Source organism: Paroedura picta, chromosome 13 (genome assembly GCF_049243985.1).
Source record: "Paroedura picta isolate Pp20150507F chromosome 13, Ppicta_v3.0, whole genome shotgun sequence".
NCBI classification, from domain to species: Eukaryota; Metazoa; Chordata; class Lepidosauria; order Squamata; family Gekkonidae; genus Paroedura; species Paroedura picta.
The window spans coordinates 43,924,259-43,941,827 of NC_135381.1; the positions used below are offsets into that span (position 1 = coordinate 43,924,259).

The window sequence follows — 17,569 nt, forward strand, 5'->3', positions numbered from 1 at the left end:
TCCACAAATAAGGCAGCTAACCAATATTATCACCTTCAATAAATATAATCAGGCTTTGGAGGTCGGTCGGGGATTCCTGCGGGGCCACCTCGCCTGATTGGGCCAAGCACATTTATTTCCACCACCTCCTCCTCCGCTCGCACAACAGCCCTGCGAGGTGGGCCCCGGTTCCCCCAGCGGGCCACTGCGGCAGAGCAGGAAGGCCCGGAGGCGAGCCCCCCGAGAAACCGCTCCAAGCAGCCCCTTTCCGCCCGTGGGGCGCGCGGCGCAGAGGCGAGGCAGGGGGCCAAGGGTGGCGGAGGCGCGGGGGATCGGGGCCGTGCGCCCGGCGGCGGCGGCGGCGAGTGGCGCCTCTCCTCTGCTCTGCTCTGCTCCAGCGCGGCGTCCTTTGCGCGCGGGGCCGGCGGCTCCGGGGGAGGCCGGGACGGACGGACGGGCTGCTGGCTGCCTGGCTGCCACGGGTGCGCGGGCGCTAGGACCTGGGCGAGCCTCGCCTCCCCTCCCCTCGCCGCCGCCGCCGCCGCCGCCTCCCACGTTGCCGGAGCCCCCCGACCCGCCCGCCCGGCCGGCCTCTGCAGCCGCGAAGGCGCCGCCAGCAGCCCCATGGCGGCGGGGGAGCCCTAGCAGGCGCGCCGCATCCTCCGGCCCTCGCTGGCCGCCGCCCGGCATCGGGATGGCCACGGGCGCCCCCTGAGCATCCGCCGCCCGCCGCGCAGGCCTCCTCCTCCTCCCCGCCGCCGCCATGGCCCTGGCCAGCCACCTGGAGCCCCCCGCCGGGGCCGGAGGCGCGCCGCTGGAGGCGGACGAGGACGAGGAGCAGTGGCTCTACGGAGGTAGGCAGGCCGGGCGGGCGGGCGGTCTCCTCGCGAGCAAGGCCTGCCGCACGCCCCTCCCACCCCGCCCCCTGCATCCGGCGGCCGAGGGCGCGGCCCGGCTGGCATGAGCCCCGCCGCAGGTGGCCCCGCCGGCCTCCGCCTCCGCCGCTCTCGCCTCGGTTCCCTTCCCTTCCCCTCCTCTCCTCCAGGCAGAGCGGCGCGTCCTGCCTTTGGCCCTCCTGCTCTCAAACAGCCCTGCAGAGTAGGCCAGCCCCGGTGGCGGGGGCGCGAGGGGGCTGGCCGCGGAGGGGCCTTGGGCGGCTGCTTCCCCCCCTTTCCTTCCTCGCCCTGGGAGTCGCTGCTGGCTGCGCCGGAGGGGCTGGCGACCCCCATTGACCCCCGCCCTGGGCCCTGGCTCAGTCCAAAGCAGCTGGGCCTAGCCCTCTAGAGCTGCACCCTCCAGGGTCTCTCCTGAGCCGCCCCAAGGAGTGCTTGGTGGCAAATTCGAGGGGGGGGGAGTAGGGCTGAAAGGGGGATGCTTTGTGGAGGAGCAGTGGGTTAACGGTAGGGGTCTGCCCCAAAGAACTTGCGGTCCCAGGAGCCAGAACACCTGCAGGCCTATTAACCAAGCTGATTCTGTGAAGGCTGAAGGGGGTGGCAGGTGACAGTGCAGGAGCCATAGGGTTGGGAGTGTCCTGCATAGTGCAGGGGGTTGGACTAGATGACCCATGGGATCCCTTCCAACTCTATCTTTCTATGATTCTATTCTAACCAGTGGGACAGTCGGGCGCTCTATTCTACATGCCTAGTTTCCAGTTGGGCATGAAGACCCTGAAATTATACTGCAGGGAAGGCTGGTGTTGAGGAAGGATTTGTAGAGTAACAGAGTTGTGTCCTCTGCTTATCCTCAGACTGACAACTGTGAGAGGGGAGGGTCTGTCCTTGCTGATCCCTAAGTCACAGATACCTTTGCCATTGGGGAGGCAGCTGTGCATGTTTACTTTGCAGATGCTTGGAAGGGGGGGAATGGAGGATTTAAATGGCTGCCAGCCATTTAAATGGAACAGTAACAAACAAACCTGTCAAGCAGTTAAATTTTCAGTAGTCAATTTCCCATGTGGGTCCTGCTTCCAACCAGCGGGAAGCCTAACACTGTGGCGGGCATGGCAGTCATTTTAGCTGTCCCCTTTGCTTTGTCCCACTTGGAAGGAGATGGTGGAGCAAAACAGGATTTAAATGGCTCCCAGCCATTTAAGCCTAACAGCTGACAGGGAACCCAGCTTAGCTACTTGGTTTAAATGGCCTGCACAAAATTGTGTGGGAAATGTCCAGGAGAGGCATAAGGAATGTTGGCTCATGAACCAGTTTATGCCCATCCCTGCACGGCACAAAAGGGTATGGGATTGCCACCGCTTTTCCACCCTTGCATGAGGACAAAACAAAAAAAAAGATCACTACTAAGGACACAGTCTGTGCTTATTTTCATTGGAGAAAGTGGTTTTGAAGTAGCAAGAACACACCTGTATCCAGCAGCTGTAGTCTCTGTTTTCCTTACAATTTGACAGTGTTTCTACATGTTTTCCACTTTGATTTGTTCAGGAGAAAGTATAGAGGCTACAAGGTTTGATTAAAAAACAAAACAAAAAACAATAGATGGATCATTTGAAACAATAGTTGCGTGGCACAACTTAATGAGGTTAGAATTTGATGTGATTGGGCTATAAATTGTGAGCGCGCTTGCTTCATGCTTGAAAGTATCTGGGTCCTGTTGAAGTTGCCCTCGAGAATGGGCCGAAAAGAAAACATTCATAACTGAATTAGAAGGTGTCACTTGTGGCTCCTTCCCCTTTCATGAGCCTTTGGTAGAGACAAGAAGGAAGGTGATCAGTCAGCTCCATTTGCCGAAAACTGTCCTTTCTAAGTAGTGCAGGTCTTTGCACCAATATGGAGCTTCATTTTGCTTTAATTTGGAAAGAGGAGGAGGAGCTGGCAGGGTCTAGTGGGTCTCCTTTACCTGCTGCTCACCTGGTTTAAATAAAGAATTGTGTTAGGGTCATTGCATAGGGTGATGTTTGCATAAGTTTTTTTTTTCCTTGGGTGTTTTGGCTGCAAATGTCTGGCCTAAGATGGGCAGTCCCATGACAGAAAGCAAGGATTTGTTCTATTCTGTTCTAGCCCTAGACTAGATTTAATGTGTGCAGAGGAGCAGGTCTACTCAATTCCAGCAACATTGCTTTGTGGGTGGGAGGTTCGTCCTTGCTGGAGGTTGTGAACCAGAGTGGGCTGTTTTATCACTTTGTGTCTAACACACCTTCCAATATGATTCTAAGGTAACTCAGATGGGAAGAGGCCTGGGGAGGACATTCTGGCAGTTTGGAGGAACCCGCTTCCTTGGCTGAGATAGCCAGCTGGTGTTTCCACATGCCAGTCTTCCAGTGCAGTTGGATCATGGTCCAAGGGGTTTTGAGGATGGATACTTTGAGGCTGGTACTCCTGTGAGGGGGCTTTTAGGGGGCTCTGTCCATGTCTGGGTATCTGTTGGCCCATTGGGCTGGAATTTCCGCTGCCGTTTTCCTAATTCACACCGTTGTTTGTGAATTTGACCGCTGATCAAACCAGCTTTGACAAAGGCAGTGATCCAACCATAAAGTACAGGCCTCGCTCAGGGAGGGGAGAACATTCGGCCACCTACCAAGTTGGGTCAGAAATCCCCTCCTTTTTCAAAATTAGTTGGCAGGGAAATGATTGAAGCATAGGTGCATTTCTGTACGGAGGAACTGAGGTGGTCTGAGCCATTTGAAGTGTTCCAGCTCAAAACCAAGAACTAGGCCACACTGGTTTGCCTGCCTGTGTTGTTATCAGAAAGCAGTCCCTTTGTCATGGGGGTTGACCCTAAGGAAATCACAATGGGTCACCAGGTTAGTCTGCCTGCAATAGTAAAATAAGAGCCCAGGAGCACCTGAAGGACTAACAGAAGTTGGTCTGGATAAGAGCTCCCAGGAGGCACTGCTCACTGTTACAGCTAAATGTGGTGCCTTCCACGGAGAAAGGTCGAGATGGGTAGCTGTGTTTGTCTGTAGCAGTAGAAAAAACCCAGCATCCAGGAACACCTGAAAAACTAACAACATTTAGGCAGGGGAGAGGAACTGTCATGAGTATCTGCTCACTTTTTCAGAAAACAGCAAGAGTCCAGAGCACCTTAAAAGCTCACAACATTTGCAATGGGAAGAAATTTGTGAGTCCCCCTCCCTTCAGACTCATGTGAGCTCCTCCCCTGCCACACATTTTGTTCATCTTTAAGGTGCTCCTGGATTCTAGCTCTCTTCTGCAGTCCTTAACACATGACAGTGTGCAGGTTCCGCAGCTTCTGCAGCAAGAGGGTCGTGAGTGTCCTGCACAGTGCAGGGGGCTGGACTAGATGACCCAGGAGGTCCCTTCCAACTCTATGATTCTATGCAGAACCCTTCATCCGACCAGGACGTGCTCACCAGAGCTCTGGGTGGTAAATGGCAACCAAACAGAAGGCTGAGATAGTTATTCCCAGAGCAGCACTTCACAGAAGTGGTCACAGGGGTGAGAAATGCCAGGGTAGCCCCCCATCCATGTTGGCCTTTCCCAGCCCCCACGCCTGGCACTCCTTGCCCCTTGACGTCAGTATTTTCTGCCTTCCCATCTGTGTCACAGGATATAGGGTGCTGGCGCAAGCAAAGGGTGCTTGTGGGATCCCTTACTTTATGAGTTTGGATCAAGGGTCACGTTATATTCCAGGTAGGTAGCAGACGGGGGTTGTCCATGGTTCAGAGAACGAATTCGGTACTGTCTGCTAAGGAAAAATGGGTCTTCTGGTTCTTTGTATCTGGGGTGTCCACCTTTTCACCTCTATCCCTTTCCAAGGGCTCCAAGAAGGTAGCCCTGCATGTTTGTAATGCGCGTGTGCATGGAAGTGCAATATCTAATTACATTTATTACGCTTGTGTTAGCTTAGTTCAGGCCTTTGACTGCCAGTCCAGCACAGGGCTCTTTTTCTGCACCTGGTATAAGTGACAACTGAGGCTATGGCTGGTTTCTGTGACTCATCCGCTCGCTCGAGAGGGCAGAAGCAAACCGGAGTTAGACCCTCCTGCTGGACCCTCCATTGCTGTTCTTCTGGCAAGGAGGAGGTTAAAGAGTCCTTTGCCCAAATCTCAGCTCATGTATGAGCAGACACTGTTGGTCATTTGGCCTTTGCTCAGTTCAGAATAAGCCTTGGTTAAAACTGAGCTGCAGATTAATATTGTGTAAGCAGGGGCTCTCCAGATGTCCATGAACGACAGTTCCCATGAGTCCCTGCTAGCGCATGCTGGCATGGGCTAATGCGAATTGTAGTCTATGGACATCTGGAGAGCCACAGTTTGGCCTTTCCAGTTGCAGGGGAACAAGAAGAAGCTATGAGCCGCTGCCCATTGCTTAGAGCAGGGGTAGTCAAACTGTGGCCCTCCGAGTGTCCGTGGACTACAATTCCCATGAGCCCCTGCCAGCGTTTGCTTGCAGGGGCTCGTGGGAATTGTAATCCATGGACATCTGGAGGGCCGCAGTTTGACTAGCCCTGGCTTAGAGTATTGAATCTGGTGGGCCTGTTTGGGAATGTGAGTTGTGGTCCGTGATCTTGATGCCTTACTGGGCTGGGCTCACTCTGGGGAACGGTGCACAGCAGGGTCTTCCTGGATGGCAAGACCACCTGGACAGCACCTTGTCCATCAACTTGCCTAAAGCAGGCCTTGGATTGCAATCCCAGCCGAAGAGCCAGGGCTGAAAATTCTCTGTGGCTGCTCAGCTCATAACTCTCTGCCCACGGCCAGCCTTAAGTCCCTGCAAGGAGCGGGGGGGGGGGGCAAAGTCAGCCCAAATGACACTCAGATGCTGCGAGCAATCTAGCAGCATCATGCCCACTTCCTCCCCTGTCCGTGGGGTTGAATAATGTTGTCTTAATTTCTTTGTGACTTCAAAGGTGTTAAACTTTCAGGGAAAGTCGTAGGAGTTGTCTTAAATAAATTACTTGGTGAATGTTTAAGTTTGCTGCCTTCTGGGGGTCTGATGCCTTGTGGCTCTGCGGGGTCCCAAAGTGCCTGGCCCATCCTCCTATGAGCAATGTGTAGACACCAGTTCTGAAAGTAGATAGCAGAGAGGGTCCGGGGACCCCCTTGTTTATCTGGAGGATGATTTCAATTTATTGATTTTTATCTAGACAAGAGTGTCTAGGTGGGCAAACTGTGCCTCTCCTGATGTCCATGGACTACAATTACCATGAGCCATTGCCAGTAGGCTTGTGCACTTCGGCCACGTCGGCGGCTATTTAAACCCAAGGTGCGCTGAAGCGCACAAGCCTAATTGCTAGGTGGATGAGGCTGACAGGGACTCATGGTTATTGTAGTCATTGGAAATCTGGTGAGCCCCAGTGAGCCTTCATATTCAGCTGGGTCATCGGGCAGAATCCAGAACCTGCCTTGCAAACAGAATGTCAGATTCACATCACTCCACTCAGGGTGGGAATCTGATGTGTGTTTTGGATCCGGAATATCTCCACCAGAGAGGAAGGGTCACAGAGGCCGGGCCTAGGAGAGTGTTGGCCTCTCTGCCTTTAGCGCCTTGCTCCCTTGACAGACCTGCTCTTTGAGGGGTGTCTTTTGCCTGGGTGTTGGCAATGCCAGCCTGTGGACAGTTCTGTAGGTTTTGAGAACTTTCCTACCTGTTACCTGTGATCTTTCTCTTCCCCTCCCTCTTGCTGTCTTTTCAGATGACAGTGGGAAGCAAGAAGATGGACCAATCCCTGGGTAAATGTATAAAATTATTTAATTTGACAGATTCATGGGAATGTCTTAGCTATGTCCGTTCAGTGATTGACATGGTAACAGGCTTCAAAATGTTTGCGATTCAGATGGTCCCAGAATGCTGGAGTAGGATCTGAGCAACCCAGGTTTGAATCTTCACTCTGCCCTGGAAGCCTGCTGGGTCCCCTTGTATTTCCTTGGGGGCACGCATCTTCGGCAGGCTGGCATTGCTCCATCAGAGAGCTCTCTGGGGAACATACTCAGAGAGGTTGTCCTCAGTTATGCAGGGCCCAGACTGCTTAAGGCCTTAAAGGTTAGAACCAAAACCTTGAACCAGACCGGCAATTCAACTGGAGGCTAATGCAGCTGACACAGTATCTGTCTTTTGTGGGCTCTCCATGGTGTCTGTGTGAGGAGCTGGGCAGCCACATTCTGCACTAGATGTCATTTCCCGAGTGGGCTCAAGGGTAGGCCTGCATAGAGCAAGTTACAGTAGTCAAGCCTGGAGGGGACCGTTGCATGGATCACAATGACTAGATGCTCTGGGCTAGGCTCTAGGAGCCTAGCTTGGCGAAGATAGATGCACATTGGTGGCCCCTGATGTCATGCGTCCCTGGGTCGTAAGTCTTCTATGAGCTGAGAATTGGGGTGACGCACAGGGCCACATCTCTTTCCTCCTACGTGAATCAAGCCTCAGCATTAAGAACCCTGAACTGGCTTTCCGGCTTAGGAAACAGTCCTTCCAGAATGCTGAATACTTGGGGAGGAATTTCCCACAACTTTACACCTTAGTCTATATTGTGCGGATCTAGCAAATTATTAACTGCTGTGACTAAGATGCTTTTTGGCAATAAGTGTAACGCGGGTTGTTTTTGTCCATCCCTTTTGTCAGACACCCTGAATTGCAGCCTTTACAAGATGTTCCCCAGGAAAATAGGAGTGTCAGCTGCGAAGACCGGGGGCTGTTGCAGCAGGTAAGTGGGATAAGTGGATTCTTGAGATGGTCCCCAGGAAGGGAGGGTGTGGAGCAAAGCCCTGCGGAGGCCTTGCAGGTGACCTGTTACCTCCTGCCCCTGAGCCATTGCTAAACCCATTTGAGAGCCAGCGTGGGGGTCGTGGTTCAGAGCGGCAGCCTCTAATCTGCAGATCCGGGTTTGATTCCATGCTCCTCCTCCACATGCAGCCAGCTGGGTGACCATGGGCCGGTCATAGTTCTCTCAGAGCTCTCTCAGCGCCACCTTCCTCACAGGGTGGGGAGCGGGACAAAAAGGTGTTTGTAAACTGGTTTGGGTCTCCTTCGGGTAGTGAAAAGCGGGGTCCAAAAAAGATTTCCACAGATTGCGTGGAACCCAGCATTTGCAAGAATCTGGCCATTGCAAGCGGCCGACGCGCTGAGACTACCCAAGGGATGGGATGGGTAGCAACTGCGAGGCCCAGCAGGGAGCCCTGCTCCAGCCGCTGCTCCCGCCTCCCTTGGCAGTCATCATGAGTGCAGATGAATGAGGGATGGGCAAGGGGAAGCTGGCCAAGAAGACCACAGAAGACGGGCGGTGGCAGTGTGAGCAGGGCTCAGGCCTTGCCAGCTTCCTCCACATCCCTTCCTCTGTGGACTTGAAAAGCGGGCAGCAGCTGGCCAGGACTGGCACCGAGCCCCACTTGCTCCACTGCCTGTCAGGACTGCGGGTGCAGGAGGAGTGGGTGGGGCAGCAGCTGGCCAGGCCCTGCAGTGAGCCTTGCTTGCTCAGCCACCTCCTTCACCGTGCCAGCCACTGCTACTGTGGGCACCACCTCCATGGCTGCTGCGGCTGGCGGTGGCACTGCTGTAGCTGCGGCCACAGTGGGCTGCTTCCTTGCCTCTTACTCTGTGCTCGGGGAGTGGGCAGGACAGACTGACGTCACGTCCGTTACAACCTCCGTTGCATTCCAGCCTCGAGTGCAGCATATCATGTGTTCCACATCAAAAACCCAAATCATCTTGAATCTGTCTGGCAGTGTCGTGGGTTCAGGAGGGAAAGCTCTAGTGGGGACAGAAAGAAGACATGTCTCAGGCTGGCCTCTGCCCAAATGGACTGGCTTTTCAGTTTGGTCCCAGCTTCACACCAGGCTAGGCTGAGGGCAAGGAAGAAAACCTTCCTTCTCTCCGAATGGCTGCTGGATAAGGTCCCACGCCCAGTTTAAAGAGAGGTGTCCAGTCTCACCAGCACATTTGTGGATCTTTGACCAAGGGATGAGGCTCTAGTTGAGAAAAAGTCCTGGGACCTTAAACAGGATGGAAGCAGAGAGACTTCCTGGGATTCTGAATGTGTGAACCTTGAAACCAAAACTTTGACGGCTGGTCACCTCATGCTACTGGAAGATCATAACTTGGTTAACTGTTATAGCTGCTATTATATTTTGTATTATGTTGCTATTGGGTGGTTTTATGAGGTTTTTTTATGTACTTTTAACTTTATTGTATCCTCAAATGTCATGAGCTGCCACGAGCTGGCGACCCTGAGAGTGGCGGCATTAAAGTCCCCTTCCTTCCTTCCTTCCTTCCTTCCTTCCTTCCTTCCTTCCTTCCTTCCTTCCTTCCTTCCTTCCTTCCTTCCTTCCTTCCTTCCTTCCTTCCTTCCTTCCTTCCTTCCTTCCTTCCTTCCTTCCTCCCTTCCTCCCTCCCTCCCTCCCTCCCTCCCTCCCTCCCTCCCTCCCTCCCTCCCTTCCTTCCTTCCTTCCTTCCTTCCTTCCTTCCATATGGCTCTGGGCAGTTTACATAAAACATCATAGAACAGTTACATATAACATATAACAATATAACAGAACACAATCATGACATAACATGCTAACCAGAACAGTATTTTATCAGAATATAACATTGACAATCCCTGGGTAGCTTCAGTTTTTCAGTCTGAGGGGAGGGGCGGGACCTGTAGATGTTTTGAGTCCGTCATCCTCAAGCGAATGCCTGATGGAGGAGCTCCCTTTTGCAGGCCCTGCAGAATTGTGGAAGTCCGGGCAGGGCCCCGATCTCTTCAGGGAGCTCGTTCCACAACGTGGGGGCCAGGGCCAGGGCCATGGATGGATGGACAGATGGACGGATGAATGAAGCCATGTGGATGTGATCTGGCGTATGACAAGGCTGTCAAACGCTGTGTCACTGAGCTGCAAACGTCTGAGAACCCAGAAAGGACTGAGGAAAAAGTTTCTTCTTCCATGTCTGTTTTAGGCTCTTCCTGCTGGCGAAGATGACGAGGAAGACAGCGAGAGCGACAGTGACGATGATGACATCAGAGTCACCATCGGCAACATCAAAACAGGAGCGCCGTCTTACATGTAAGCCCCTTTGCTGCCTTGCCTGCTTTGGGTTCAGCTTCTCCTTCCAGTTTATTTCCTCAAGTCAGCCTGTTGCTTTCTTCATGCTGCCTTTCTGGGAGGGGCGCACGGGAATTGTAGCCCAGGGACATTTGGGGAGCCACAGTTTGGCTGCCCCAACACAGTTCTCCCAGCAGGAGTTAACCTTTACTCCCTTCGGGGAATGGTAGAGGGAGTTGCCTGACGGAATGCCCTCCAATGGAAGACGAGCATGTCAGAGAGAAGGCAAGAAAGGGGCAGGCCTCGGTACAGCTGGCTCTTCACGCGTTTCTGAGGGACTGGCTCCCTGAATACGTGCCCCAGAGCAGTGGTCCCCAAGCTGCAGTCCGCGGCCCGGTGCTGGGCCGCGAAGGCCAGGGCGCCGGGCCGCGGTTCCCTCTCCCCACACCCACCCCCCCGCAGTTAAAAACTTCCCAGGCTGCAAGCTTGCGGCCCGGGAAGCTTCTTACTGCGGGAGGGGGGGAGAGGGAATAAGGGCTGCGCATTGCGCATGTGCAGCCTGGCCACGCATGCACACATGCTCGCTGCGTGACTGAAATCGCGCAAGTGCCGCGCATGCGCGATTTTGGCCGTGCAGTGCGCATGTGCGCATGCGCAGCCCGGCCGCGCATGTGCGATGCGCGGGCGTGGCCGTCGCCCTGCTGGTCCCCAGTTGAAAAAAGGTTGGGGACCACTGCCCCAGAGGTCTTCAGTCAAGCACTGCGAGCCAGCTAAGGATCCCTGGCCCTAAGGAAATCCGCCTGACCTCAACCAGAGCCAGGGCTTTTTCAGTCCTGACTCCTGCCTAGTGGAAGGAGCTCCCAGGAGACACCAGGGCCCTCTCTGAGTTCCGCAGGGCTTGCAAGAGGGAGCTCTTCCACCGCGCCTATGGTTAAGGTCAGTTGGACAATAAACAGCACTCTATCGGGCCTCCCTTCCACCGCCTCCTGCCCTCCTTCTTCCTCTGGTTCTTCCAATATCTAGCCAAGTATGCATGACTGCTATTGCTGATGCAATGGCTATGTTAATTGCAGTTTTAAATTGTTTTAATGTTTTCACTGACTGTTGTATTAATCTCTTGAATCTACATGCATAAACCACCCCTAGACAGTTCTCCTGAGAGGGGCAGTATATAAATCCCCAAATAAAACAAATAAAACATTCTCTCCCCGCCAGCAGTTCCAAATGGCGCATTCTAGACTTGTGTTTATCCTTTTGGTGAAGGACCTTCTCGTACTAGCCTTCTCGTACTAGCCTGCTTCAAAATAGCACTCAGTCAGCATGAGATATTGTGGCTTACCACAAAAGGGAACCAGGTGGCAACCCAGATTTCTCTCGTTCTGTTTCCAGGGGAACTCCGATGAATCTGAATCTAAAAACAGCTCGAGGTTATGGAGCGTCTGCTTCAGGTACTGGCCACGTTATTCTGCCTTCGTTACAGTTGTGTCCGCTTGGACTGGCTCCAGCTGTCCAAAGAGACAGTTCCCTCCCGAACTACACAGTTCCATCAGGGTACTTGCCCAAAGTGAGGATAATCTCTTTTGGGTGCCTTCCATCTCTCTGTCCTTCTGCAAGGGAGAAGTCAGGGGACTTGCTAAGGCTGGTGCGGTTTCTTCCAGCAAATGCAGAAGTCAGAGGGGTGTAGCGGTTAAGAGTGTCAGTTTTGTGTCTGGGAGACCCCGGTTTGAATCCCACGTGCCACAGGAGTTCACTGAGTGACCGTCGGGCAGTCACACTCAGTCTAACCTACTCCACAGGGCCGTCGTGATGATAAAATGGGAGATTGATGTAAGCCGTTCTGGGTCCCTGTTGGGGAGGAATAAATAATTAATGCCCGGCAGAGTATGCCCAGATCTGTGCAACCCATAGGGCGTACAAATTCCGCCGGTGGTTTCCGGAGACAGGACGTTGTCTTGAGAAAGGGATCCCTGCCATCTCTAATAATGTCCCCACAGGTCTGACTTTGAGTGTGGTTGGGTTCAGTTTGCAGGTGCACCGTTTTCTGATTTCCTATTCAGGGAGGTCAGGGAAGCTCCGAATGCTCTTGGGATTTTTCTGCCTCCTTTCCTCTCATGCAGATTCCCCCACCTCTCTTTCTCATGGTGCTAACTGCAGTGAAGGTTACTTGTATGCTATTTTTAACCCTATCCATGGTTAGCCATGAACCATAATTGGCATGATTGAGATTGGTGGTTTACATGTTGTGTTTTCCTCCAAAAGGGGAGGGGAAGGAATCAAGGGCCCCATCATAAGGACAGAAGAGGGTGGCTAGATGAACTGCAGTTACATCTGCCCAAGGTCTTCACTGTCTATTTTCCCACTTTTCTTGTGTCTTCCTTCCCCAGAAATTGGGTTCATTCCTCTCATAGCAGGGGTATCTTTCTCATAGCCACTGCAAGGACATGGTCACTATTAGCTTGGCCCTAAGAGCGAGGGACAGAAAAGGCATTGGGGCAGAAAGTCCTGTTTTATTCTCTGCCACTTAAGTACTGTCTGTCTAGAGTGTACATCACAAGATCCCTGCTAGAGTGGTCCACAGAACAGGGAACCACTTAGCAGATCTCAGCTCCTTGGCATGCCTTCAGATACCTTGCTACTATTACGATTATTTTAGACTTGTATTCCGCCCTGTCTCAGCTGACTCAGGGCAGATTAATATAGTCTAAAACCCTATATAATTGAAATTCAAAATAAATGTTCTCTAACATTGACCATAGGAGTCCTGTCCTAGGATTGGGGAGGGCTTGATGTGACTCCCCCAGGAGAGTCGTTTGGCAGGTGCAGATGCAGGCAGAGAGGTCAAAGAGCTCTCGATAGGCCTCAGCCATAGGCCGGGGGGAATAGCTCTTCCCTGAAAACCCTTGTCTATAAAATATAGTAGTTCTTATTTCTGTCAGGGAACATTTATATTCAACATTTTAGTGTTAAAATTTCATAAGTAATCTGCTTTGCAATTGGTTTCATCATCACTACATATTACTATAATGTATTTCAATTTCATACATATATTTGCCGCTTCTGCATACACGCTATAACTTTTAACAGGCATATCCAAGTGCAAAGGGAAGCCTGTTATATGTCTCATGAGAGAATAAAAGATGTTTCTGCTTTCAATCCACTTCCATCCACATTTATATTCAAGATGTTAAAACTTAATTCTCATTATCCTTCTGTAATGCAATATATTCCTGTATGATTTTTCTTGAATTGTTTCTCATTCTTAAATTGCGTCCTGTTTGGGGAGTACACGCACCATCTCTCCTCTCGTTGAGCAACTGATTTGTGTCTCAAATAAGCTGACGATGTTCTGCATATTCGCCACTAATTTTTACAGATAATGTAACAAAAATCTGTTATGTATCATGACAAGAAAATTAAGAAAAGATGTTTCCCCCCAGGCCCAGAGTCTACTTCGTTATGCACATTTATGTTCAGGATTTTGCATTTAAAATAAAATTCTTATACTGCTTCTATTTGTATACAATTTGTTTACAGTGTTTTAGGCTGCTTCGTTTTCTGAATTTATCTCCTGCTTGCAATAGTACGCATAATATACATTCCACCTTTCATTAGATTTCATAAGAGGCCTGTTTCTTAAATAGATTGTTAATTTTGCCATTGCTACATATTCAGCAAGTTAATCATAGAATCATAGAGTTGGAAGGGGCCATACAGGCCGTCTAGTCCAACCCCCTGCTCAACGCAGGATCAGCCCTAAGCATCCTAAAGTTAATTTCTTCCTCTAGTTTTCATTTTGTTGTGCAAATCATTCTAGTCATTGTCTCCATGTATTGGAAAATGTCTTCTTAAGTTTTTGGCAGATTGTCAAGCAGTGCACCTAGCAGCATGTTCTTAGCTGCCATGGGGAATTTAAACTTCAGTATGTTCTGCATTTTTCCATGTGTTCCCTTCCAGTATCTTTTTGTTTTTTTTACAAGTCCTCACATATGAAAAAAACGGATCTGTCCCTGCCTTGAGATTTCCAGAATTCCCCTTTGTAGTGTTCATCTGCTTTCTCAATTTCTTTTGAAGTTGCAGATCATCTGAGAAACATTTTGTACCCATTTGCTCTTAATGCCTGGCTGGCTGTAAATTAGATACTCTTTCCCATCGTTCCCATTGTTGCATAGCATCTGCCCATTAAAAATGTGCATTCATCTAATCATACATTTTAAAATTTGTTCTTCTGTTTTAGCTGGAGCAGAATCTTATATATCCATTGTAGCAAAGGCTCCTTTTTTGCTTTATAATCAGCTATTCAGTGCTGAATTTCATGGGATTGCCCAGTGGACATTTTGCTTCCATCTGGTCTGTTCCTCAGCATTTGGATGCATCTGTTCTGTTTTAAATAATAATGAATTTTATAGTGTTTTGTGGTGGTTTAGAGCAGGGGTAGTCAAACTGCGGCCCTCCAGATGTCCAAGGACTACAATTCCCATGAGAAGTTTTTTACTGCGAGGGGGGGGTGGGGAGAGGGAGCCGCGGCCCGGCGCCATGGCCTTCGCTGCCCGGCACTGGGCCGCAGCCCACAGGTTGGGGACCACTGATCTAGAGGGCCGCAATTTGACTACCCCTGGTTTAGAGTTTCCAAAGCAGAGAGGTCCCCGAGAATTCTATAGTCTAAAATGAACAGTGGGAAAAACAACCAAGGTTTGCTTTCGGACTGTTTTAACGCCCTAGTTCTTGAGGGAGTGGCTGTTGTTCAGGGATAGAAGCATCACACTTGAGGAGGACTTAGGGGGGAGAGCAGATAGGCAGGCTGAGGCAGGAGTAGGCATCCAGGCTCTGCCTCTCTTTTCCAGGTGGGGTAATCATGTGAGAACGCCACCCCCAGGTCCATGGAAGCATCTGGTCCTCTGCAGTATCGGGAATATCTTGTTTCCGAGTCCAGTAAGGCAGGATATAGTGTAAGGGCTGGGGAAATCTTACAGATCCCCGTGGAGCCTTGGATGGATCATGGATCAAGGCTATGATACAGCATGAGGCAGCTTTAAGTATAGGGGTGGCCGAACTGCGGCTCTCCAGATGTCCACAGACTTCAGTTCCCATGAATCTCTACCAGCACTGGTAAGGACTCTTGGGAATTGTAGTCTATGGAAATCTGGAGAGCCAATGTGTGGCCACCCCTGTATCATGCGTCTGCATGTTGTGTGTCTATGCCCATAGCCCCCAAATGTCGCCAGCCTGGGGCCAAGTTGAACTCTCGCTCCCTGTCTTCCGCTGTCAGTCTGCTAGCCCAAGGCCACGGCTGTTTTGAACAATAGCCGAGCCCAGTAGAAGACCCTCGGTGTATGCCTCGGCTGAGGCTGGACTGCGAAAGTGTTAGAAGTTTGTGCTTTCTGGAACCGGAACATGTGTTTGCTGAATGAACGGATGGGAGGCAAAACCTCGGCACTAACGTTCTGATCTCTCTCTCCAAAGCCAAACTGCAGCCCAAAGGTATTGATTTAGAGGCTGCGGGGAATGTAAACGGACGGCCTGTATTAGAAGTGGATTTAGAATCGTTTGAGGACAAGCCGTGGAGGAAGCCAGGTGGGCCTTAGAGTTTCTTGTGGTAAATATTGCCGGTCGATTCTCTTTCCTTTGCTTTCCTTTGTGTTGGGCTGTATCTCCTCACTTGCTCTGGGGTGGGGGAGTCGACAGGAAGATGTTGCCCATAGATTGGTGCGGCAGAGCCGGCTCCGCCTGTGAAAGTCAGAACCAAACAAATGGCCGGTAAGCGGAGAAGTTGCTGGTTTTCCTGCCTCCTCCGGCTCCTGCAGAGCATCCAGACCACTAGAAGGATTGTTCCTTCTAGGGTTGAGTTGGGGAAGGGGGCGAAATCCTTCTCTCTCTCCATCAGCCAAATATGTTGAATTTGGTTTGCCATTGCCTGCCCCTGTATCATGACCTTGGTATTCTCTGGAGGTCCCCTTTCCAAGCGAGATCTGATGGGAGTGAGCTTGCCTGAGCTATCCAAGTTGGGTCCCTGCATAGTGAGCAGAAGGAGTAACTTTCACAAGGAGCACTTCCCATTCTGCTGGCTAGACATAGGCCTCTTCCGCACACGTTGTGCTTCCAGTGCACCTTAGGAGTAGATTTTCCTGTTTCGCAGGGAAGTCCATGGAGTCAGTCCGAGGTTTGATTCCCTTCCAGCTGTGTGTGGTGCCCGTTGTTGGTTGAACAGAACGTTCTCTCCAGCCTCTGCTAGGCGTTCAAAAATGTTTTCGTTTGCTTTGGTAACGCGCAGATGTGTATTTGCTTTAAGTGAGTTAAGGCTAGTTCCCAAACTGTTTGACAGCCATGATATTTATTATGTGTTTGCTGAGAAGGCCCATGTTATCTCCTTGATTACAACCAGAATGGCCAGTGTTCCTTTTAAATTCTGTTAATGTTTCCCCCCCCCCAAATAATTTGAACGGTGTGCTAAATCAGGCAATGCCATGAGTCCAGGCACCGCCCTCCCCCACCCACGGCACATCTTATGCGTTGGATCTTAACAATGCCTTTGACACTGCTGTAGAGAGAAGCCGGGTGTGTAAAGATCTTGTCTGTTGGGATTCCCATGTGCCTTGGGTCTTCTGGAGAGCTGGCCAGGGGTTGGGCTGGGAGATGTTGCATGTCCTTGTCGGCCTCTCCTCCCTCCCCCCGCATGGGTGGGCTTGACCTTGAATGCCCCATGACCACATCTGACAGGGCTGCTCCTGACCAGGGCCACGAGGTTCCATTAGCCACGGTGAGCTCAGCGTTCATGTGTGAATGTCTGCATTGGTGACAAGCACGACATTTCCCTGTGGAGGTTTTGGGATCGCTTCAGGGGTTGAAGGGCCCCAAATGGCAACTACTTCAGGCAAGAACGTTGTGTTTGTGTCAAGGGTTCCTTGCCACTTTTTACTGTTCAGGGGTTCATTTCTCTGCAGTAGTTTTAAATTCTTTAAGGACAATTTGAAGACTTGGGAAGGGATCTGCACATGGAGGAGCCTGAACCCATTCAGGAGGAGGAGGAGGAGCCATTTGTTGAGAATGTTTAACAAACCACCGCAAGTAGAAAATGACGTACGAGCGTCCTCCTGCCTGGCTAGTGTTCCATTTGCAGAGGCTCAGCCTGTTTCCCTCTCATGTCTTCTTACCTAAAGGATTCTCAAAGTGTTTTTCTGTTCCAAACTGTAGCCGTTGCGACCATTCTGCCCTCTGCCCCGGTTCTGCTGTAGCTTTAGCCTGTGGCCGCTCCCCTCATGCTTCCTGCTTCTTCCCAGGTGCTGACCTCTCTGACTATTTCAACTACGGGTTCAACGAAGAGACGTGGAAAGCCTACTGTGAGAAGCAGCGTCGGCTCCAGCTGGGCTTGGAGCCCTCGGCCCCCATCAGCACGGAGAATAAGATCATGGTAAGAAGCAGAGCTGGAGGCGGTCAGTCCGGCTATGTTATAATGCTATGTTATGATTCTAATTCTATGTTAAGTTATAATTGTTGACGTTAAGACTGGTCACAGCTACCAGACTTATTCTGGAGCGGAATGGGAAGGCAACTGTAAGCTGCTTTGAGCCTCCTTCGGGTAGGGAAAAGCGGCATAGAAGAACCAACTCTTCTTCTTCTCCTTCTCCTCCTTCTCCTCCTTCTCCTCCTTCTCCTTCTTCT

At 51.4% G+C, this 17,569-nt stretch overlaps 1 protein-coding gene across 6 annotated transcripts in view; it reads left to right on the forward strand.

Annotated features, from left to right (window-relative positions):
• Positions 1-450: 450 nt before the first annotated feature.
• Positions 451-17,569, forward strand: part of LOC143822781 (pre-mRNA 3'-end-processing factor FIP1-like) — a 32,986-nt gene continuing 15,867 nt past the window's right edge. The window contains exons 1-8 of one of the 6 annotated variants that reach the window (XM_077308359.1): positions 451-833; positions 4,500-4,583; positions 6,589-6,625; positions 7,515-7,596; positions 9,828-9,934; positions 11,303-11,361; positions 15,374-15,484; positions 17,188-17,318. In XM_077308359.1, the coding sequence (XP_077164474.1) occupies positions 743-833; positions 4,500-4,583; positions 6,589-6,625; positions 7,515-7,596; positions 9,828-9,934; positions 11,303-11,361; positions 15,374-15,484; positions 17,188-17,318 (702 nt within the window). In that variant the 5' untranslated portion in view covers positions 451-742. The remainder of the gene's footprint in view (positions 834-4,499; positions 4,584-6,588; positions 6,626-7,514; positions 7,597-9,827; positions 9,935-11,302; positions 11,362-15,373; positions 15,485-17,187; positions 17,319-17,569) is intronic. The other 5 variants (XR_013226258.1, XM_077308355.1, XM_077308357.1 and 2 more) reach the window with 5 other exon arrangements.